The 26184-nt window shown below is 35.9% G+C and overlaps 1 protein-coding gene across 11 annotated transcripts in view; it reads left to right on the top strand.

Moving 5' to 3' along the window:
• The window catches only part of LOC111045849 (trithorax group protein osa-like), a 157121-nt gene that overhangs the window by 20168 nt on the left and 110769 nt on the right, over window positions 1-26184 (top strand). For all 11 annotated transcript variants that reach the window (XM_039432939.1, XM_039432932.1, XM_039432942.1 and 8 more), the window contains exon 2: window positions 20580-20942. In XM_039432939.1, the coding sequence (XP_039288873.1) occupies window positions 20580-20942 (363 nt within the window). The remainder of the gene's footprint in view (window positions 1-20579; window positions 20943-26184) is intronic.

The following is a 26184-nucleotide window of genomic DNA, read 5'->3' as shown; positions in this document are numbered from 1 at the left end:
TTGTGCGCATGCGCAGTTGTTGTTGGCTTGGCTTTGAGAGCGTGTTGAACGAGCGAAGAGTGTGTTGTTCCATTATTGAGTGAGGAGTGAGTGGAGCGCTCTCACTCGGTCGCCGGTCTCGCCCCAACTGCCAGATATTTTCCCCCACCACCTCGTTTCCTACAGGCTTGCCAACCTACTTCTCTGAAAGCCACAAATTTACCTGCACAAAATGCGAGAATTGCTTGGTTTTGTGGTATTGAAATGAAGGTTTTTTATGAAATTGATGAATGTTGAAAAATGAAGATTGAACTACAAATCTGAGAGCATTGTGCAATATCAATATCAATTTATAGAGCATTATCATTCTAGGCCCATAGAAGAAGTATTATACAAAAATAATACCTACTTACAAGATTATCCTTCAATTTATACCATTATCCTACAATTTTTACAAACACCAAACATTTACATTATCAATTATAAATCCCCTTTTTCAAGGATGAATTTTCTCTAAAATATCCCTGAACACCAAAATCATGGCTTTTAATAAGCAAGAATATTTTAATATTCTCTTTTGAGAACATTGAAGCTCATTGCAATAACGTTCAGTTCTGGTGGATTGAAGGGTGGTTCTTGAACGTTAATTTATTAATATTCACAGATTTTTCAGCATCCTTTTGATTACACCAAAGTTGAGTTTCATTTAATTGATTCATGGAGGTTCTGATTTTAGGAGGAGGGTTCTATCCGAGAATGAGAATCATAAAACCGTAACTTTCTCTAATTTATTACTACATTTTCATTTCACATGATTGGTTCTATTTTACATCTTATGCAAATGTATTTATGAGCAGAATTCCAGTGATTTCATTCATCCATCACAATACTTGAGTATATTAAATTTGCCTCATTTTTGCTTTTTGTGTATTACCAGATTCTTGATAAAACTCCACTTTGAGTATATTTTCCTTGTAGAAATTTGGATTTATATAAGAACTGTATGCAACGAATAAGATCCCCTTCTCTAAAGATCCTGGATCAACCCACTTCTTCAAGTGTCAGGCAGTCGTTTCTTCCAGCAATCATAGCTACATCTCTCAAGCATTTCAAGCATCTGCTCAACATGTGAATTATTGTAGCGGATTTGGTTCTCAAAATAACTTTTGTTCCTTCGAAAGGAAGATACGAATAGTTTTTTCATGTAAGATAGAAATCACAGTCCTTGATCGCTGGAATTCTGTTTGGTCTGAACATGTGCTGTTGGGTCTGTCAGTAAGCTAGTAAACAAGCTGGATATCATCCCACTTGACCAATTTTATGCCAACTTCGAGCATGTTTTGTGGATCGTATGTGAATATTTCAGCTTGATTCTGTCATTCAAATGTACATGAAATTTCTCATTCCATGCGTGGAACAGTCTCACTCTAACTTGACGAACTATCACCTGAGTCAAGTGGCTCCGTTTTCGTCAGATTTCCTTTCGCTCTCTATGAATTTTTTTAGCCGGTTGCACAATAGCGGGTTAAATTTTAACCGTGATTAATTTCACGAGAACCAATCAGAGAAGCCGTCTTTTCTATAGTTTGTGTAAAATAAGTTGATACTTGGCCCTCCATCCGAAGAAATTATAGGGTTGCCAAATCATGTGAAATTGCAACTTTCTCAAATTTTCAATTCAACGTCAGAATTGGATTAGACTATGTAGCTATCTTATCAATGAAATCTTTTTTTTATTCGAAAATAAAACCAATTTGTTTCATCCCATTTAACCGGAGTTTCTTCATTTACTGTATTGCTGAAATTCAATCACAAGGGTACTGATTGTCAGAGATAAAGTAGTACAGGTAGGGCCACTGTTTTTGAAGTTAAAGTTTGAGTTGAGGGTAGTTTAAGGTTCGTTTTTGAGGTGACTATAATAATTGTCAACCGCACGAAAATAGTCCGATGGAAATTGTACAGATAAGTATCCCTAACCTCCTCCTCCCACCACTCATATACTTCGCCAATTCATCAGGTGTATTATAAAAATATTTATCAATTATCAATTCTAATCAGCTTTGGACAACGTTCATCAACTTTTATTTGGCAACGTTGCACTCATCTGTTCCAATAATCTCCAATAATCCACTCATCTGACTATTTTCGTGTGATTGATTATAGCTAAGGTGCGTTATGGTGACCTAAAAACAGCTTTTGGATAGAGCAATCAATGCAATGCAGTTTTTGCAAAATTCAAAGTCATAATATAGGCTAGTTAGACCTCGACTGAAAAAGTTTATTGCTTTCCAATTCTGTACCTATAGGGGAACAGAAGGTTGGCTGAAGAATCAACTTACGCGATCTCTGGTGGCAAAGTTTTCCCCAAAATAAGTTTATATCTTTTCCATGGAAGCGCTAGTGATCGTGCTCATGTCAAAAAATTTCAAATTCATTTAAAATAAGATTATTTTTAAATTCAAAAGTAGGCGCTCTGCCTGTATCTGTATCATCTTATCTCCACACAATAAGTTTCTACACGGAAGCGCTAGTGTTCGAACTTCTGATCCCCTATTCACTTTGACAAATTGGGCTAGAGTTGAATGAGAGATTTTGTCGTCATGGCAACGTAATGCCAACTTTCCACTGAACAAACGTTGAACAACAGGTCACATGTCAAGATCAGCTGTTTAAATCTAATAGCTGATTGTTATGAATGTCAATCAAGATATTATCTCATTCTTGTTAGATGCGTGTTCTGTGATAGCTGTTTTGTTATTGTTTCAACTTGGATTAGTGTGCACTAATGATTAAATTTGTGTATTGGTACAGCATAGTGTTTCTATATTATTAAATTTCGTTTTCATGTGTTACAATAGGCAAGTTTCATAATTCGAATAATTTCCAGATCCGATTTGCTTCTGTATTTTCAAATGAAAAAGACTAAGAAATTGTCAAGAACCACAGATTTATTGATACTTAGAAAGACCAGTTTCGGTTATTACACCATTGTCAATCTCTGATAAACACCGTTTAACGCAGTTTGTCAGAGATAGACATTGCTGTAATAACCGAAACCGGTCTTTCTAAGTATCAATAAATCTGTGGTTTTTTGACAATTTCTTAGTCTTTTTCATTCAATATGAATAATTACCACATTATCAACTTCTCAACTACACAAAAAGTTCTGTATTTCCCTTATCAATTACCTTTTTACGATACGAAACATTTATAAGATTGCTTACAAGAAAGGGAATTCAGTATTGTAATTGATACATAAGAAAAATGCAAATCGAATATTTTTTGCTGAGCATTTAATTAACTACAAAATGTACTAGTATTGTACTATATCATATTATCAGAGGTCATTACTATCGGAAATGAGTCACTTGAAATCAATTTCATTCGTTATGTTTCCGTAGGAATTACGTTCTATCAAATTAATCTCCTCTTTGAATCGTAAAGTATTGCAGTTTTATAGTAAACTACAGTGTAGTGATATTTGCATTTTTGTTCACGGTTTCCTTTCAAATTATCATCGTCATCGTCAAACCTTTTTCTTCCTTTTCTATTCGCTTCTTCCTCTTCATCATCAAAACTTTTTCTTTCTTTTCCATTCGTGCTTCTTCCTCTTATTATCAAACATTTTTCTTCCTTTTCCATCCGTCCTTCTTCCTCTTCATCATCAAATTTTTTTCTTCCTTTTCCATCCGTCCTTCTTCCTCTTCATCATCAAACCTTATTCTTCCTTTTCCATTAGTACTTCTCTCTCTTGATTCCGTTATCTGAATGTTGATCAAAGTAAAGCTCCATTTCTGGTACACTATTTTCTTTTTATATTGATACGTGATCTTGAGATGCATTGTTGAGAATTGATTTATTACCCCACCAATGTACTCGGCATTCTTTGGAATCCAACAATTTCCAGTTTGGCATATCTTGAACAATATAAATTTCCTCGACTAAGATGATTGTTGTCTTCATAATTATCTTGTATCAAATCTTTTCTTATTACTTTTTAGTGTATTGTAACAGTCGCTTATAGATGCAAGTCAGAACACCTCAGTGCATAGGATTGATTTCTTCCGTCAACTAAAAACAACTTCCAATAGAATGTTGATTGTTAGAAGGGTATCAAAATATCTCAATCAAGAACTGATTCTCCATGTAACTTATTTCAAGGGAGCATAAAAATTAATCATTGTATCGGTGTATTCTTAACGAGCATTATGAACGACCACGCTTATCGTAGAGGAAAAATGGGGGAATTAATTGAATCTAATGTTGACGTTCATTTGACCATCTCCTCTCCTACTCTCCCTACTCGTCTATCGTAGTCTAGGAATGTGTTGAACTAACTGGCCTTATTCTGTTATTTTTTAAAAAGTAATTTGTGAATGTAAACGTAGGATGGTAAGATTAATTATCTTACGATGATTAGAAGTATGTATTGCAATTGATGCTGCAAAAGTAATACAATTACAGTATTATGTATTGTAAACAAATTCACTATTAAAGTTTGAATTTATATCTTGCAACTAAAAAATAATCTGAAACTTCGAGAGGATCGATTTTATGTATATATTTTACCATCCACCTCATCAATTAGTTTCCAGGTCAATAAAAAACCTACTGATTACTCCAAAATTGCAAACCTGAATAACCTCACCCCACCTCTCCACCCCTCATTTGTTTACTCGCACGAGCCATAAGGGCAGGGGAAATGGGGGAATTAATTGAATCTAATGTTGACGTTCATTTCACCATTTATTACCCCTCCTTCTCTCCCTTCTCTTCTCTTTCCTCTCTTTTCCTCTTTCCTTTCCTTTGTCTCTCTTCTACATCCCCTTGCCGCGGTGTGTTGGGAGTTGGGAACAGCCGGCAAATTTGACGTGAATAATAATATTATTACTGTTGTTATTGTTCTTTGTTATGTACGTTTTGCACTGCGAGGCAAACAGGCTGGAGGCTGTTTTTGGATTTGCCGGGCTGTTATTTTGGCAAAATTTGAACGATGGGTGTGGAGGCTGGTACACGCCCAGGTAACCTGAGTATTTTCAACAGTGAGGGAAATTTAGTTGGGGAAATTTCCCAGGTACCTGTTACACTGTATGTTGTTTGGAGTCCACCCATCGCCTCCAGGTTGCTAATGATGGCTAGGACCTACTTTTCCTCGAGGGATATCCCCCTAAAGCAGGATTCCCTCTTCAGTATCAGTGAACGTAAAATTCACACGAGCTCCAATGTGACTATTCCTACTCAAGCCAAGCGAGAATGAATAGTCCCATTCGAACTTATGGGAATAATATTATCACTGTACCGGACACGTTCATGTGGAAATCTAGCATTACTCATAGCTTCCCGATCCTCCATCACGATTTTAATGTTCTTCTTTCATTCCCCGCTTTCATACCATGAATTTAAGGCTGTGCAAAGGCTTAAAATAAACTTTCTACTGGTGATGTTTTTCAAAGTTTTTCGATTTGTATATCATGAAGCTATCAAAATAAAAAGGTTTCTCAGGAAAACATTTTTTTCCGATCATTAGTTTTTGAGATATGAGCGCCCAAAGTTTAAATTTTTGGGACAGAACATTTCAAATTCGGTAAGAGATAAATCCATGAGATTTAGAGGATAGATTCTTAATGTTATTGTTGATATAGTAGGCTAAAACAAAAATTTTCTGAAAATATGAATTTTTGAGAAAGTTATTCAATTTAATAAAAATGACCAAAAATAACTTTCAGTTGAGTTATTATTGGTTAATTGAATAACTTTCTCAAAAATCAATATTTTCAGAAAATTTTTGTTTTACTAGATCAACAATACCATGAAGAATCTATCCTCTAAATCTCATGGATTTATCTCTTACCGAACTTGACATGTTCTGTCCCAAAAATTTAAAATTTAGGCGCTTATATCTCAAAAAGTAATGATCGGAAAACAAATGTTTTCCCGAGAAACCTTTTTCATTTTGATAGCTCCATGATATACAAATCGAAAAACTTTGAAAAAATTTCACCAGTAGAAAGTTTATTTTTAGCCTTTGCACAGCCTTAACGTGTAAAACTATAAAGCTACGTTTAAAACTTCTTTTATATTCGATATATTGGATTCAATTTGTATTACTTTCCAAATACAGTATCTGACATCAATATGTAGAGTTGAATGTTGGCTTTTCCAAGCATTTAAAACTACTTTTATATTTGATATATTGGATTCAATTTGTATTACTTTCCAAATATGACATCAATATGTAGAGTTGAATGTTGGCTTTTCCAAGCATTTAAAACTAGTTTTATATTTGATATATTGGATTCAATTTGTATTACTTTCCAAATATGACATCAATATGTAGAGCTGAATGTTGGCTTTTCCAAGCATTTAAAACTACTTTTATATTTGATATATTGGATTCAATTTGTATTACTTTCCAAATATCTGACATCAATATGTAGAGCTGAATGTTGGCTTTTCCAAGCATTGCCTTTTTCTATCATTACTCCAAAGTCCCCAAGTTGAATGGGAAAGATAAAATAACTTAATCGACAAAATTTGAAGAAGCTAGTGCTGCTATAACAGTGCTGCACAATTCTTGCATTGTGATTCTTCACTCCTCATTACCTCATTTTCATAATCCTTGTCCACATCATTTCCTTTAAAACCGGGAAGTTCAATGGGATAAGGCAAAAATAGAGAGGATCACAACAAGATATGATCTGTGCATAGAGAACTCTTGGAGCCAATATTATACTACAGTATAATGCTATACTAATCTTTCCAGTTGGACGGTATCCCAACATTCGACTATCTTGAAGCTGTAGAGCACGTCAAGTGGGAGAGAATACCCAAAATGAGTTTTCCTTTAATAGTTTCTAGTTTATCTTGTTGTGTTTTGTTATTCTCTCTAGCCTTGTGTAATGAATGATTCGAACAGAATTGATTCTTCTGTATGTACGAGTACAGGAAATAGAAACAATTATTGGTTCTTTGGAGTCTCATGTTTTTGAACAAGTTCACTTTTCAGGTTGATAATATCCACTTTTATAATCTCATTTCACTTTAGTCCACATAATCTCCATTTATAGGCTCTTTCAGATTCATTAATCTTCTAACAGCTTGATAGCTTGCATAATAATGATGCGAGACATCTATTTACATCTATTTTCTCTGTTTATAAACAGCCGAGTGTTTCTAAACTTGTTAAATTGAGAAGTTCAAGTGAAGAACAAATGTCGTGAACTCATCTAGCAATAGAACCCCCAAATCAACGATTACACTTTGTGTATGCATTCCCTTCATTAGCAAAGACTTTTACACTTTTTCACAATCTCTATTATCTCTAGAAATGCGGTTAAGTTTCATTTGATACAACTTATTTGGATCTGATAATTTGAAACGATACTGAAAGTGATTACAAGATCCAACGTATCAGCAACTTGAATCGTTTTATCGTTTATTTTCATTCTCAGTGACGTTATCACTTGAACTGAGAGAAATCTTTTCTTTGCTGTGTCTTTACAACTCTGATCTTCCAGCGATAATTTATCGATTGGTTGGGATGAAAGAGAAATAAGATTTTCCTCCCAATTAAGATAAATGGCGGAGTTCGGAACCCAATGTTTTCCTTGTGAAACCTTCTTGTTCTCTTTCATTCGGATAATTACTCGATGTTCGTTGTTTGGTATCAGATGTTGTTCTTGTCCACCCTATCTTTGTTTTCGATTAGCGGTTTCTTTCCAATCACTACTACTTTTCAAGTTGCGACATCAACTTGTCCAAGGATTGGAGAAGCTATTTTGCTACTCTTTCCAGTCCCTCCTATCACATGTAATCATTAGAGAGATCTCACTTTTTGAACTGAATTGAACTCTATATTCTCAATGGGGAATTGAGTTTCAACTCGCTAATATTAACTTACAGATTGGATAATTTATCCAGTTTCTTAGTCTACATTTTACATAAAACATTTTCCCCAATAAAACGAACTACAGAGTTTTCTTATTTGCGTCATACTATCAGATTCTAACAAATAATTTAATTTTTCTATGATTGAATTTTTAAAAATAATAATTACAAATAGATGAACTATAATATTGAACATTTTTCGAACTCAGAAGATGAACTGCAGTGACTTCTCATTTGCGTCTTATGAACAGATCCTTACGAATAATTGAATTTCTCTTACAACATGAAGAAAGGTCAATAGTTTAACGGAGTGCCAATAGATGATAAATTAGTCATGAGGTAACTTATTTTTCAGAATCATTCAGTACTTCTTTGAATCACAGTGCTTCTAGTCAAACACAAGCACACCCACCTCTGTAAATTATTGTCTGAAAACATAATTTATGGCAGTCAGAAACCTTAGGATGAGTTCAAGAATGAGCACTTTCAAGATTGTGTGAAACCAGTTTCGTCTCCAAATCCTTTTAAGCTAATTCAAAAAGTAGGTTCAATTTTTTCAGCTCATTCTAATCCTTGAAAGGCTTGAAAATTTTATCAAATCCCATTATTCCATATCGCTGAGTCCTGACCTCGTTGGAGAGGGCAGCATGTAGTAGGGGCGTTTGCCGTCAGAGATGGGTTGAAAGAAAGCAGAGTTGTTCGGTTGGCAGAGAGGTTTGTGTTCTGTTCTGTCCTAATCGCGGTCCACTTTATTTATTGCTGCGGCTTGGTCCGCAGATATATCAAAGCACCGTAAAGGGGCCAACTCCTACATCTTCTTTCCATACTTTTTCAACCATATCTAAAACCTTCCTTATCGTCAACTTCAACTGGATCCTATTGGAAGCTGTTCCACTCATCCTATATTCCATCACCTCCCTCAGTTTATTCATTGGCTGCCATGTTTTATTTGAACTGCCTATTCAAATATTTATTTGATTCAAATGAATATTGTTTAGATTTGTCTTTTATTACGTTTGTGTTTGGATTGATGGTTTTTCTACATCACTATGAGAAAAATCATATTCAATAAAAGATGAAAAAATTACCATCTCTATTTGGTTTCAAATCATGAAATCAAAATCAGCATCACATCAGAAAAATATTTGATAAAATTAATCGCCTTGAAAATCGTTTGAATTTGTATTTTTTCTTTGTAGGTTTGGTCACTTATTTTACTGAAGTAGTAGAATGATTCGTATTTCCTTTTTCTGTTCATTGGTAATCAACCTCTTGTAATCTGTATGAAGTATCTTGTGAAACCCATTGGGAAGCGGTTGTCTCTATGGTCTTGCTGGCATCTATTCCCTGGCATTTGATAATAAGTAGAAGTACGCCTGCTACTTTAACGGATGACTACTTGAGCCAGCTTCGATAGTCATTACTAGGTATCTAGTTATCGCTGTTATCACTAGGAGATCAAAGCTATCCTATCATCTCGTTATCATTCACCTATTTTCTGTTCTGAATATGTTGATTGTTCATTTGTTTTCATTATAATTTAGTATTAATATTGATATGCAATGGGTCTTGCAAGACCTTGCAATACATTGTCATTTGTGATGATTAATCAATTCCCTACACAGAATCTTGGAGAATGTGTGAGCATCACATTCAACCAGAAATCATCATCATTTATCGCCTTGATTTTTGTATGCTGAGCTCTTGGTGAAAGTCTCATGGTTTCACGTCACTCAGGCTTCCTGATCTTTCTACCTGGAAAGACTCCAGTGATTCATCACCAGTTCTACCTCATGTCTGGTAGTCTGATGAATCATTGTTATGGCTAATGTCAATGATTCACCATCTTCGGCTAGTTTTATGTCTAAATCCGATTCAATCACTTGAGTTTCTCTGAGGCACTCAGTTGAAAGATTTTGATTTCAGGTTGTAACTACAACAAGTTATTCTATTCCCCAAGTGTTTCTGTGTGTTTGCATCTGTGTCACAAGTGTTCCCGGAATCCTCTTTGTCATTTTCCTGCTCTTGTTGCTCTCCAGGATATCATCAATCTTCCAGAGCTAGATTAGTTAGGGAAAACGTTTTTGTGTAGTATTGAATTCATATGATGTTACTGGAGAGTGGAGAGCTACAAATAGGATTCCAGGAACACTAGAGACAGTGGGACACAGAAGTAAACTCACAGGAACACTAGGTACAGAATAGCATGTTGTAGTTACAACCTGAAATCAACATCTTTCCGAACTGGTAATAGAATCGAAAACATTGAAACTCTTATTGGTGAGTATTCAAAAACATTTTTCCTCCCATGTCAGAATAAACCGTCTATCGTTCTGGAAGATGTTCGTTCGAATAGAACACTTCAAACACTAAAAACTTGTAAAAAACTTCACAGCTTGTAAAACATGTTTCAGTTGACTGAAACTTGCTAAACATTTCTCAATAGTTTTCAGCCAACTTACAACATGTTTCAGTTGACTAAAACTTGCAATACCTTTTTCAATAGGATTCAGTCAACTAACAATACGTTTATTAACTGCAATGCTAGGCTACTACAAGTTTTCGTTTACTAGAACTTACCTAACGTTTCGATAAGTTTTCCACGTGAAAAGCAGTATAGAGAGTGATGCTGTTGATCAATAGTAAGGGAAAGTGAGCTTTTGATTGGAATTGCATTCAGGTGAATTGAAAGTGCAGTCTGGATTTGGCGCGAGATGAGTGGATCGGTTGGTGAATGGTGGTGGGTGGAGGGACGGAAGATGTGACAGATTTGTGATTGTGAGCGCGCGTGCGAGTGCCGACAAGCGAAGGTCAAGGCCGCAAGGTCGTTGCTTCTGATGACGATGATGATGATGATGATAGTAGCATCAGGATCATCGTCATCTTCAGCATAGCCCGATGATTGTGACGCTTTTGCTGCTCCTTTGTTTACAATGGAACACGCACGCTTCTCTTGGCACCCTCCCCTCCCCCCACATACCCTTTCAACCCCCCCATTTTAACCCGCTTTATTTCCATTCCCGCTACCGTTTCCCTGCCCTTTGTCGTCAATCTTGTGCCAACCCACACCAAAACTCGGCAAGAACTTGACGCGAAATCGGAATCCGGCCACTTTGGCTGTGTGCCAAATGAATGGTGATGTGTTGCTAGTATTTAGTCCTGGTCCCTTCGAAAATATCAACTGATGAATGGTATGTTGTGTCTGGTCATCGTCTGTTATAATCACTTTCCATTTTTATCTCAGCCTTCTAATATGAATTTGAGTGAAGATTCATTCATTGAAAAAGTTTCAGTCAGCTGAATGGCAAGTGGTTTACAAGTCTGCTCTTCCCTTTTCATTGGTGTTTCCACTAAAACTATGAAATGATGAGATAATATGTTGGCAGGAATCAAATTCAGAACTGTCTTTCTCTCACTTGGTGATTAGTAATGGTTTAGATCACTATTCAATACTTGTCTTTTTTTGGGCCACTTCAGGAATGCTAATATGCTCGTCTGTAGTCTGAAGCCATTTCATCGTATGGTGAGGAAATAACTGTATTTTGGTAACTGGAAATACTGTAGAGGTGCATACAGATTCACGCGCCGCGAACATGAGCAATTCACTTTTAATCAGCTGACTATATCTGTATTTTTACAGAAACGGTAAGATACAGATATAAAAAGCTTGGCATCAGCTGATTAAAAGTGAATTGCTCATGTTCGCGGCACATAGTGACTCGTAACACATAGTGAATTATGAGGAGATGCCAAGATGAGAAAAGCGCTTTGTTCCTTTGGATGCAGCACATTTGATTGGGTGGTAGCATAAAGTCTGTGCTTGAATGTTGTTGGGATTGAAACTGAGGAAGAGCAGACTGCATAGTAAAACCTCACAAACTCACCTATTCGTCCTATTCTGAACGAAAAACCGGATTAAAATCACGATTTTCAGGTACTAACTTGGTTGATTAATTGATATTTTTCCTGTATCGACATTGTTCAATGCTAGATTGGAGATTACTGCCCAAACGTAGCCACATCATCAAATAAAAATCCTCATTTCATTCTAATCCTGTAGTTATTCTTTTACTGTAAGCCAATGTTGGAAGTTTGTGTTTTGCTTCACTGTTAGGTTGAATGTGCTTGATCTTCAATCGAGATGGTTCAGAGTTCATCATTATTCATATGGTCTTCATTAAACAAAACTTTATATCATTCGTGGCTCATTATATGCTCTGAAAGGTCTAATTGTACAATAACAGATTGCAGATCGTGTATAGTTATTTCTGGGGACATTGTTCACTATGTTGATATACTTCACATTGTCGCTATGTTGATATATATTGGCTTGAACGTTGATATATTTCCCCTCTCATAACCAGCAATAAACTAAATATCACAAGTGCACTCTATATTTCCAAACAGTAATAAGGATAAGAGGAAGAAGAAGTATGGAAGTAGAAGTAGCCAAGATAACAACAGTGAGCGTGGACCCAAAAAAGGAAGGATGAAATGCAACCTGTTTGATGAGACGTCCATTCATTGCGACGTCTGTTGAGTCTACAATGTCCATTGAGCCGTTCATTCATAAACAAGCAGATCGTACCCCGCGGGCGTGCCACCTATTCGTAGTAAAGAAAAGAGTGAGTCAATAGGAGTGAAAGAGATGGAGAAAATAGTGAATGAAAGTCTTGAGGGAGAGAAATGCGGTCGTGTGGAGGGGGGTGGGTTTGTCGAGCAGTATAAATTGCTTTTTTGTAGCAGAAGATTTGCCCGTAGTCCTGCGTAAAGAGCATGTATATGAAGATGTGAAGGAAAGAGATGGAGCAAACCAAGAAATAGACGTGCAAGAGAAAGAGGAGATCACAGTGCTCACGTGTAGACGGTATCGTGCGCCCATGCGGGTGCGAAAGTGTCTTCGTCTGATAGCAGACGTTTGTGTGAGTGTTGGCATTTACGTTCGTTCGGTCGTCTTCCTCCCTCTCCCCCCGTACCACTACCCCCCTGCTCATAAACAAACGGGGTAACGTGGGAATGACTGCGAGGGGGAGTATTTATTATCATGAGTCTAGCCAGGGTCCAGACACGAACCGAAGAACGACCCGGCCCCCATAGACAGACTCACGCGCATTCACACTCACATATCGTGGACCATTACCAGTGTTGATAATGATTCTCGTCGAATTCAGTTCCGCCTGTTTAATAGGTGTTGCCCTTGCCTTACATTACTAAACGATCAATTTATCAATCTAAAAGCAAAAGCTCTTTTGTGTGTCGTATAGCAGGTGGAAATGTTGAGTTGTGTAACTGGCAGTTTTGATATCTAGCATAAACTTAAGAAAAATATTGATCACAAGAGTATAGATAAGAACAAGGTACCTAGAATACATTCTAGGTACATTGGATAAGAGTATGAGATCAAGATTTTCAAGAGTATTCTATGATCCGGAAGGCATTTCGCCGCTCCACTCCAATTCAGTCATTATCATGTCTAAGTCTAGATGATAATTTGGATGATTTTCGGCAAAAGAGTCCACTGAATTGAAAGTTGCTGAAAAATTAATACACGATCATCCACAACATTTTATTTTACAATGATTCTATGAGATCGAGTGGTTTGAACTGCAGTTTGGAAAAATGATCAATCTCGTGCTCATCACGGTTAGGAGCTGCTCGTGGAAAATTATCATTTAAGTTGTTCATGTAGTTGAGAATTTATCAATCTGATTCTCATCAAGATTAGAGATGCTTGTGGAAAATACTATCAATCATGTTGATGATCTTTATCTCTTGAAATAACAAATAATCTCAAATATTAGCATGGTGAGGAGATTTCATCTTTTGCTAATTAAATATATTCTTCGTAGAAAATCTTCCTACGCATCCTATTCATTTCTTCCGATCACTGGAAAAATACTTTGAAAATAAGTCTGTTCGGTTGCTCTCCCTGAACTGCCTGAAACAGTAACTGCAAGACAGTCAATTATAAATAGTTTTTTGCTGACGTGACCCTGAAACTCATCACCCCTATTGCATTATAATTAACATTTTATTCCACAACTGAGGGACTTTCAAGTACAATGCCCATTATAATGATTCATTCTAATGTCATTGTACATAATTTTATTTTTGTCAGTTTTGAATTAGAGTGCTTCAAACGTGAATGAAATAACCAATTCTTGGCAGCAGGGAATAAGAATCCTCTGGTTCCTATTTTCCCAACCAATTCAGTCCCATAGCCACAGTGTTGCCAAGTTTTCCTTCACCACCCACACACCCTTGCAAGCTTTCCCAACAATTTTCCTCGAGTGTGGGTGTAGTAAGTAGGCCGGCCACTCTGTTATTCACCACAGTCGACCCTGTTTCTCAATAATGTTACCAGCTTTCCAATCTCTTTCTCTTTCTTTCCCACGCCTGAAGTAGTGACACTAAGTGCGATAGAAAATTGTTGACTTGTCGCTCTTCCCTATCAATCTAACTACCCCTCGCCATACTGCTACTTGTTTTCTTACCAAACTCTTTCTCAATAATGTTACCAGCTTCCCAATCTCTTTCTCTTTCTTTCCCACGCCTCAAGTGGTGACACCGAGTGCGATAGAAAATTGTCGACTTCTCACTCTTCCCTTTTCCTATCAATCTAACTACCCCTCACCATAATACTGCTACTTGTTGTTTTCTTTTCAGCTCTGTCATTCAAACCACGTGCCAGCCATCCTCTGTCCTTCTCCTGCCCACTCATACTGTCCCATTTATTTATCGGCCGCACTCTACTATGCGGTTCTTCCGTTAATGCTTTACCAGTTTCCATAACAACCGTACCAAAACTGTAAACGGCAGTTCGATATCTCCTTGACAAGGTCACTTGTTGGATAACGACACAACAATAATGATGATGATGATGTTGATGATACTGGTGACTACTTTGACAATGATGGTGATGACCATGATGATTATGATGATGATGATACTGGTGACTACTTTGACGATTATGTAACAAACGGTACCACTCCCTTCACTCTTCAACAGCTGCTCGTAGTTGTAAATCTCTCCTTTTTTCTCTTATTTTTCTCGAAAGCGTGCCGCTCACCGCCGTCACTTGTATCCCAATACACATTGTTATGTTTGTGAGTGTGTGTGTGCGTGTGTGTGTGTGTGAGTAGGCAGGCGCCGTCTCGTCTCTCCTCTTCATATATCTCTATATATACATGTATGAAAAATACTGGGATTTACCTACAACGGTTTCTGTGTCGGATAAGGTTACGACCTTGACATACATTCAGCACACGATAAAAGATAGGTCAGACAGTGTGTTAGTGTGTTGTGTTGCCGCACTTCCTATAATAGAGTATTGAACCGAAACTTGTTTGCATAAATAGAGTGGCCGGCGGCGATTCGAATAGAGATAGCACTGTTATTAGTTCTTGATATTTGTGCTTGGTTTATCGTATTGTGTTTAATGTCTTTAATGTTGAAGTGGAACTATTGATTGAGATTGGATGGAAAACTGTTGGAATAGTGGTATTTATTATTGATGTCCTCATTGATTGGTGATGTTACTCTTTACAGCCATGAAAATATTCCATGTTAGAGGGACTTGACTATTATACTCCAAATGAAACAAGTTGAGACTTGGACATAATACCCGTGTTACCAAATTGTTCGAATTTTCAATGCAACACATACGACTGGATGTATTCAAATCAACAACTGTGTATCAACTATCTTGTTAAGTTGTAGAGTGGATGAGTGCAGTATGAAATATTGATAAGGAATCGACAGGGTGTTTGAAAAAGAACTTCCTAGTTTTAGGTATAAATTTAATGTGTAAATTAATGGAAAACTTGAAAGAGAGAATCTTCAAGTTTTGTTCAACATCAGTACACTTCAACATGGGATCCATTTGTTGCTATAGTTGAAGTCTGTGTGGACCTTTGTGGGATGGTCACTGATGGTTGTGCGAGATCACTTGCATCAACTAGCCGTTCATTTTGGTTGCTTGAGACGTTTCAGTTCAGAAATATTTTTCTAGAAATAATCTGAAAATGAAGTTAGATTAAATAAACTACAGATTTTTCTGAATTCATAAATCTCAGTATGGTGGACACCTATTCTGCTATTATCTACTATATGAGGGACAACTATTCACCTATTTGAATGTGTTTGTAGCTTGATTTTCTGGCTTAGTTTGAGTTGTAGGTTACAGGATAGTTGTTGTTGTATAGATGTGCTAGAGTTGTGTTTACTAGGCTCGTGGTAGAATGTGTTGAGAGCGATTCGTTGTATTGGTAGACGAATTTGTTTACCAGAACACAACTATTCACTTAGCCAGGCTACACAGTCTTGTTTTTTGCAGTGGAATCTGTTGGGTGGGGAAATTTAAGCTTGTGCGAGAAAGCAAAATATCTTGGAAGTAGAATAACGGTCTGAAATCTTTGTTAGAAGTAAACAAAATAAACTATTGTGAAATGGGAACTACTTTAGTGGTGATCCAGGTTCAGAAGATCCTGTAGTAGGCTGAAGGCAAACGGACACAGCAACAGACGGACGTATGGAGACATAAGGAGTAAAAATACATCCCAAGGTGTTCGAATATTGCAATGCACATTGACGTCCGTCTGTCTCCATATGTCTGCCCATGTCTTCATACAGACGTTTGATTTTTTTCTCCGTCTGTCTGCTGCTTTGTGCGTTCTCCTTTAGGCAATAGTTCAATGTGAAATGATATTTGACTATGATAACATGACAATATTTTAATTTCTGTGATTCACATAGATCCCGTTAAAATTAGTTTACATTGAACGTTTCCCAAAGTTGTCGTCATCTAGAACTAACAAAAATGTCTTCAAATCAACTAGAATTCGACTTCATCATTGATTATAGGGCTTCAACCCTAAAGATTACAGTGTTGTCATCAGTCACGAATTTTTATGTTGATGCTGAATTTTAAAATTGTGAACGGTATTATTTGTCACCAATTTGTTGAGCCATACTGTAATTTGACGATAGCAGTCATTCTTACTGACTCATCTCTTCTACAGGACATCTAGCTGTTTTTGTTTGTATTTTCAACCCATCTTCTTCTCTACTTCTATCTCATTTTCTTGTCTATTATTTTCTTCTCTATTTCCTTGTCTCTTCTATTTTTATTTTCCTAGTCATCCTTCTTTCTGCCTCACCTTTCAACAGGCTATATAATTTAACCTTTATGCTATGACATTCTTTTTCCTTCCACCTTCATTTTCTTCCATAGTGATCTTCCTATCCTCAGAATGATTCACTATTATTATTATATCGCCTTTCTTCATGCTATGACATTCTATCTTCTTTCTTCCTAGTGATGATACCTATTTTTCTATCCTCATCCTCAAAATGATTCACTATCCTTCTATCACATCCGTTCTCCTGCCATGCTTCTATCCTAGCCTTCTATACCATTCGTTCTATTACCATCATTTTCTCACTAGTGATGGTATCTCATTCTCTATTATGTTGCCGTGTCCGATTCGCTAGTAAGGATTCCTTGTCGGTGGTCTACAATGACAGCTGAGTTGGCCAACAGTTAGGATTCACTTCAAACTGTCAGCATTAGTGATATCAACGCTTCCCATTCAACCAATGCTGCTAAGTGAATCAGGAAAGGTAACAGTGGGACTCACTTTAAACTGTCAGAATTCGTTATGAATAATATCAAGGCTTCACATCCAACCAATGCTGCTGACGTTGGCAAATCAGTCTCACTCTAACCAAAGCCAAAATGCGTTCAGTAATTCGACGCGGAGAGAATACCGAAATTGCTGTAGTTATATTCAATTCCAATGGCAGTATTGGTTGGATTGGTAGCATTGGTGTAATATACAAGGAATGCTGACATTTTAAATTGAATCTGACTGTATGTATGGCCCGCATCTTGTCTTATTCCCGCAGCGGTGTAGTGTTCGCAGTTGTAATCTATTGACCTGTATGTGCAGTAAAATGATTTCAACATCATTATAATGACAGTTTCTCGACGAATGTTGGAACTGTTTCTTTTTTTTTAAGAAGAAGAATAAGAAGTGGATGGTGGTGTAGTGGTCAAGTGGCCAGTTGTGGTCGACTGTGGTGGTTGTGTTGTGTCTAGTTGATTTATGAATGCACACCAAATATTGGACCGTCATGCTGGTAGGCAGGCAGGCATCCGGGTTAACGTCAAACCTCAATGATTCAATGTTGGAAGGGTGATTGTTTCCTGTGGTATACGCTTATGGAGAAGTGATAGGCTGAATATGAGAGCAAGAGAGAGAGAGAGAGAGTGAGAAAGATTGAATGATTGACTGACTATATACTGGCTCATACACATATACAATAGCTCACAATACAACGAAGTTTTAGATACATTTACATAATATAAACTGAGAAAATAATTATTGAACTGTTATTATATGAAAAAAATTTATAATAACTATAAATAACATTGATATGCATCTACATAAATTGGCGGAGCTTTGGACATAATTATCAATGTCCATTCTTCGGAAAGAATATTCAAAGTATCATTCCCAGTAACTCTGTACTGGAACGTAGTGTCAGAGAGAGAGAATGGATTATATTAGAGTTCTCGAAAATTCGAACTTTTGTTTGCATTTTGCACTGTGGTATTCATTGTTATATGCAGTATTCACATGAATGGAATCACAAATTGAAATTGTCAACCACTACTATATAATTATTGTCAACCTACTAGTACATAAGTAGTAGAACCAACCACCATATAAAAGTGGTTGACGGATTTCAATTTGTGTTTTCATTATGGAAAAGTATCACAACATAACTGTAATATTCACATGATATTGTACCTCAATTTCAAGATTTATTACAATATCCCAACAAATGTTTGTCAGTTTATCATTGAGAACGAAATTCGGTTTGTTAACTGAAAAAAGTAAAGTAAATTCGTATGGCTTTTGTTGGTGGGGAGTCCCTTGCGGGAAGGTCCCACCGCCTGAATATATAATTTAAGCCGTCAATGGGCCTTACGACTGTCATACTTCAGCCGGGACCGACAATTTAACGTGCCCATCCGATAACACGGGAGTGATCTGGTTAAAAAACTTTCGGTATTGAGAGGGTTCGAACCCGGGATCTCTATGCTGCTACGCGAGCGCTCTATCCACTAGACCACGGATCACTCCAACTGAAAACAATAATCATGATGATTTTGGAGGTGTGCATTTGATAGATCTGCAGTGAACTGTTTGGGGGATTTGCACAAGTGGCGGTGTGAACTGCAAGCTGCATTCAAGTGCGCTGTGACATGCAATGCTATGCACTCTGCACTGCACTTGATACTGCTGCCACATGATACGGCTGGCTAATTGCCTAGGACTCCACACGAGCAGCTAGCACTAGGCGCTAATTGTTGCTACCCTAATAAATTGCACCAGAAAAGGAGAGGGTCGACTCGTGATAATGATGATGATGATGTTGATGATAGATGATAGCAATGATGATGATGATGATGATGATGATGATGATGATGATGGTAGCTGTGATTATTATGATGATGATAATAGATTATAGAAATAGTAATAATCATGATGATGATGATGATGATGATGATGATAATAGATGATAGCAATAATGATGATGTTAGCTGTGATGATTATGATGATGATGATACAGTTTTAGTTTTGTGATGTGCTTCTGTTGGCAATTGTTTCTCATTTTAGTTTTCATTTTGAGTTCATGATGTGTATTTAATGGTTGTCGTGTGCACAAGACTGAAGACTGATGTGAGGTCCTCGTTATAATGGCAGTGGAGAAAGATGAGAGAACAACGTTGCCGATCCTCTGTCTAGTCAATGCCTTCTATAGATGGTAGTTGATACAGGCTTATTGATGTAATATTAATTGTTCATCTCCGTTCAAAATAATCATATTTTATTAACCAAGAAATTATTTTTTCAGTAATTTCATAATAAATTTTTATAACTTAACATGAAATATTTTGTTAATTATTAATTCTACATTTTTGAAATCGATCTGGCAACATAGCAAAGCGAGAAAGAGATAGCGCTATCCGCTTTGTTGAATTATAAACAAGGATAGCAATACCATTGCTAATCAAACACTGCCATTATAACGTGGACCTCACTATAGTTTCAGAGAAGTAACTAAGTAACTGTACTAAAATTCACATGAAAGTTGAATAGTGTATTTGTTTTTTCCTTTCAATGTCAAATATCTGGAGATTACATCGTTGTCAAGCTAAGTTTTACAGGATTCGATTGTCATTGATGCTAATTTGAAAAGTATTAAGGTCCCATATATTAATTGTATGAGTCTATAATCGATATCATAGCTATTGGGAGGGAACTATCTATGGTGGAAGGGGACTAGGCTCTAGCTCAGGAGTTAATCTCTAATTTTTGGATTCCTGAAATCTTCAGAATTGATCATTTATGATAATAATAATTCATAAAACATATTCAATGTCTACAATAAATCATTCCCATATAAATAAACTCTAGACTGTATATTCTAAATTAAGGTTTAAAGCCGTTTTGGGCGGATTTCGGTTCTTTGAATTGCATATGTTTATGAATGAATAAATTGAATAAATCTATTTAAATGGTTTACATATAAGTGTTTATGTAATAAAAGTTAGAAAAAGGGTACTATGTACTACCCTTAATTGATATAGAAATTATTTTATAGAAAATATTGATATAGAAATTTGAATTTGTTTGTTGCAGGTGCAGCAAGTACAAGGCAGCCGAGGAGGCTACGGAGGAGCGCCGGGTGGCGGGTCCGGGGGTGGCGGAGGAGGTGGAGGCGGTGCATCGCCCGGCTATCCGCCCCCGGCGTCACCGGGAGGCGGTGGTAGTGGTGGTGGCGGGGGTGGCAGTGCGGGTCCACAGCACCACTATCCGCCATACCCGCAACGGTATCCGACGCCGCCGTCGGCCGGAAGCGGGCCGCAACCGCCCCATCCTCAACCACCCCATCAGCAACCGCCCCATCCGCCCCCACAGCAACACCCGCCTCCGCAGCAGCAGCAGCAGCCGTCACCCCAGTCGCCCAGTCAGCAGCGGCAACCGCCCTACTCGCCACACCAGGTTAGAATTACTCATAAATTACAGAAGAAGTCAATAACTATACAATATACAATGCAATATTGAAAATAAAAATAATGATGAATTATTTTAAAAATGAAATAATTCTACAAAATACAATTTTAGGTACTAATTCCCAAGAATAGCAAGCTCGAGCTTGGGGAAGGAGCCAGCCCAAATTTGGAAAGCTAATAGCAACTAAGAATCAGTGAACATAATAATGATATGACAAATAACATAATAGCAAAATGAAATTGAAAAATAACAAAATGACAAATTAGTTTCAATAGACTATCAAATTGAAGGTGTATAATTCAAAAGATTCGTTTTTTAAGTAAAAATAATAATGGATGATGAATATAAAGTAATGTTATCAACAATTTTAATCACTACGAAATACAACTAAAAAACTAGTTGAACATTTCAAAATACAACCATAATAATGGAAACCGTAATGTATGAGTAATAGTGCAAAAACAATTATTTAATTAGAATGTATGAATTCAGGGCTTCTTTCTTGTATTTATAAAATAGAATTATAGTACCCTTTGAAATTAATAAGAATACAAATTAAAAACCTGACGATGGTGTGGTCACCGAAACTAGTAGTTTGTATTCTTATTCTGTTATTTCATTAATATCAATGGGTACTATAATTTAATTATTTTATATTGAAGAAGTAATTGATAATATGTCTAACTCGAAATATTAATATCATCAAATATGTGTTACTATATTTAAATAATTTTCCCTTTTTCTACCTAAAGTATATCTATAATTCTATAATGATTGAAAATTTAAAAATTGGAAACTTTAAAATCATTATACTAATTTAACAATATTGAATGAAAAAGACTAAGAAATTGTCAAAAAACCACAGATTTATACTTAGAAAGACCGGTTTCGGTTATTACACCATTGTCAATCTCTGATAAACGGTTTTTTGACAATTTCTTAGTCTTTTTCATTCAGTATGAATAATTACCACAATATCAACTTCTCAACTACACAAAAAGTAATTTAACAATCTTCTAATGCTTAATTCATTACTTCAATTATCCTTCTACAAATTCAACAATACTTTATATTCAATTGAAATTACAACTAGACTTGAAACTATCTTAATAGTAATTGAAGCGTGAATGTGTTGAACTAATGACAGTCTCTGTACACGTTACAATTTACACTGATCCTAAATTCATACGGATCGTACCAAAAGAAAGTTTATCGGCTCCATACGAACAGTATTCATCTTCATTTTGGAAAATAACGTTATTTGGGTCAAAAATATTCATATGTTCACAGTATCATTTTTTTCAATACACTAGTATACTATGTAATTTTTCTTTTATATTAGGAAAAGTTCAATTCATCTCTATCTAACGATCTTTCTCTATAACGATGAAATAGTCTGGCCCTTTGGATATCGTTCAAGAGAGAGTTGATTATATATTTTTACCTAAATTTTTCAACAATTTCCGATCAAATGAATTTCAATATTATTGTATGATAATACGTCTGTCTCTTAGAGTTGATCTACAAATTTGATGCACCGTTCTCCAAAATCCCTCTGTTACTTATTTCAATCAGTGAGATCATTTTGATTGTTGAAAGTTCCATTATTCGCAGTTATTGATTAACTCTCAAATTCTACTTTATTTCTCATAATAGAAGGTAATGCTAAATGACAGAATAATACAGTATTTCAAGTATTTTACACTAAAGTCAAGAAGTAGCAGATCTCATGTCAAGTACAGTAGGTGAACGTTGATTCTGTTTTATTTATTCATTACATAACTGTTATCAGTATGAATGATATTGTGATTTATGTATTTGTGTCGATAGATAGTAGAGGCATTATGGTAGAAGACCCGACCCATGAGAGATGTTAGAAATAGATGTATTGAAGTCGTATCATTTTATGATGTAAAAATGGGCTTGGCTTCTGTCGGTAGGTCTGTGGTTATGGTCTCCAGACGCATTTCAATAAGTTGCAAATAGTGTACGTGTGTGTCTGTGTGCTTTTGTAACTGAAATGTCGCATTTCTCGAAGCACGGGTCAACGAACTCACCGCAAACACACATGGGGCCCATTCACAGTTCTTTACCTCTTCACTGTTTGTCTTGTTCTCTCTACATTTACCAAATGCATTTTCCAGCTCTCAGCATATTGATTTAGCGTTTAGAAGAGAGTACAAAGTAACGCAATTAAGACTAACCTTGGAGTTAGATAATTGACAATATTGTTCCAAAACTTACCTTGGCGTAGAATAATTGTACCATTGTTTCAAAATTTAAACTGGGAGTGGATGTTTTCCATCAATAAGGATTGTGATTTGGATGTTTTCTATCATGAAGGATTGTGATTTGAATGTTTTCCATCAATAAGGATTGTGATTCTCATCATCGTATCATTCTAATCAGTTATCCTATGATGATTGAAATATTTCCATTAAAAAGTTCAATATTTTTCCATTGAAATTTGGGAAATTTCTAAGAATGTTTGAGATCTTAAAAGTCGTCAATATTTTGACTTTACGTGATGAAATGTCAAGGGATGATTGTGGTAATATTGTTTGAGAGTTATCCCATGTTCATCTTGTATATAATATTCATGATCCATTTTAGCTCAGTATTCGAAATACGGATTGCATTATCTTCTTCAAATTGTTTCTAGTACTAGGGTATCAAAATGCTGATCCAATATCAGGATTACACCTCAGTTTCATTGATGTGATTTGCACAAAAATTCTCAAATTATTAATTTCTAATCCTGTATCAAACTGCTGATTCATTATCAAGATTAAACCTCAGTTTTATTCATGTGATTTGCACAAAAATTCTCAAATTATTTCTAATCCTGTATCAAACTGCTGGTTCAATATCAGGATTAAACCTCAGTTTCATTCGTGTAATTTGTGAAAAAAATGTTATTGAATCATTCCAAACATAATTTAACAGCTACTGCCACTGAAATTGCATTTCTCAGATTATAAACTTGGTTTAGACTGTGCAAAATCAGTAAGCCAGCCGACTTTGGCATTTGGAGATTTCTGCAACAGGAGCCGTCGAGGCTGCAACAACGGAAGCAACAATTTCCTTCGAAAACGCTTCTCGTGTGAGCTCTCTCTCTCTCTCATTTCCTGGACTTCTCACTCTTTTTCTGGCGTCTCAGGATGCTTCCACTAACGAGATTCTGGCAAGCCTTTTCCACGTCTTTTTTATATCTCAACTTATCTCTTCTCTTTTATTCCTCTATCTCTCACCATCTTCAGCAATCACGAAGCGCCATCCAAAAATTGATCCTTAATTTACTCGGTTCATCCTCATTTTTATTGTTGACTCTGGATCTGCTTATCTGCTTAGGCCTTAGACGGTTTTTTATCTGACATTCTCTAGTCTATTATTTTCTACCCTTCATTTATAGTCCAATCCATAAAAAACACTGTATAGCACAGTATGCATATGGGAACAAGAGCAAGTGAGTTAGTAGAGTGAGAAGTTAGAGAAAATAAGAGTGCTTATTATTAATAATTTCAGGAGACATTGCTCTCAATTAGTAAGTGATGTTCGCAGCTTTCATAGAATACTTGTTGATTGTCGTGCAAATCACGTTGAATGACTAATTTCGAAAATGATAAACATAATTACGATTACTGCAATTCAAACTGTGTAGTAGTATTCTTATGATTGGCACAATGTAGAATATTGTTGATTCTGTGTAAATGATAGTGAATGAATTATTATATCAAAATTGATTATCATTATTGTGATCATTCCATTTGTAACTACAGTATGTAGTACTGTATATGTATTGACTAAACCTAGAAGATCTTACATAATATTCTTTATCCAACTCCAGTCAATATTTCATATTGACCATTAATATTTCATTTTGGCTTTTTATTTTTCGTGTTTACGAAATCAAACCATTAGGTTCATATTTCATATTGACTATTGATATTTCATATTGGCTTTTTATTTTTCGTGTTTACGAAATCAAACCATTAGGTTCATATTTCATATTGGCTTTTTATTTTTCGTGTAAATAATTTCATTTAACTGTGAAATTAGGTAGCCTACTCTCAACCGCTCTTATGCGGAAATTAAATTTCTCACATGAAATTTATAATGTTGAATTTGACCGAAAGTATATGAAAATATCTCATGAAAATGTATTGTTACTTGATCATTAACACTTGTTTGGTAAGTAATGTTCCCATAGTGATATTGTTCCCAATTTGAGTTCCCAATAAGTAATATTCTTGTTGGAGTAGTTTATTTCCATTGATTGCAGCAGCATTCAAGAACGATTATTTTGGTTTGATTGTACCTCAGTTGATATTGAAAACATTTTATTTATTTATTATTCAAAACATTTATTAAATTGTTTACTTATAATTGAAAACATTTATTATTCGTGGACAGAATCACAAATCATATAAATATGATTAGGAAGGAACAACAGGCTTGGCCCAAAATTTTGAGCAAGTTCTTCCTCGTCCATTTACGTTGATTGATATTTTAGTAATTGGTCTCTAGTCCTGAGATGTAATGTGCCAGGTCGGCTTGACAAAACCACTATCACTGCTGAACAGGATAGCAAGTGGTTCTGTGCACTGTCTCTCTCCCTGTATAGTACTTGTGTTTAGTATATAGTGGTAGATGATACTCGTATGCGGCTAGCAAAACATGTATAGTATACGAGTATACGGTGGTATATGGTACTTGTATGAGGCTAGCAAAAAGTATATAGTATACAGTGGTAGATGGTACTTGTATGAGGCTAGCAAAAACAACCCACCATCTCCTTATCTTGGCCTGGTTGCAAAAACATTTCGAGCCGGTGGGATATGTGAGGTGTTATGGCAATAGCAGAGGGGTGTTGGCTCTCAACAAAAACAAACCCGGCTCATGCTTTCAAACTCCTGCATTGTGTACATTGTACAGGCGGCTTACCTATCTTGCGCTATCTGTGGTCTCGTATAAAAACTAACCGTTAAAGAAAAATGAAAATTCATGGAACGCAATCCAATTATATTAGCTGATATTGAGAGTGGTTCGTTAGTAACTTTCTGTACAAGCTGGAAGCAATTTTTGTGTAATTTTGTTTGTCAACACAGATGTAAGCTTGTTTGCCTATAGAATAGAATAGAATATTTATTTTATTCAACAATAATACAGAAAATTTCCATACAGTTGAATAACGTCAGGAAGATTTTCAGTCAAAAAACTCTATAAAAGA

Source organism: Nilaparvata lugens, chromosome 7 (assembly GCF_014356525.2).
Source record: "Nilaparvata lugens isolate BPH chromosome 7, ASM1435652v1, whole genome shotgun sequence".
Taxonomy (NCBI): Eukaryota; Metazoa; Arthropoda; class Insecta; order Hemiptera; family Delphacidae; genus Nilaparvata; species Nilaparvata lugens.
Note: the sequence above shows the minus strand (reverse complement) of the source record. Positions and strands in the feature narration are given on the sequence as shown.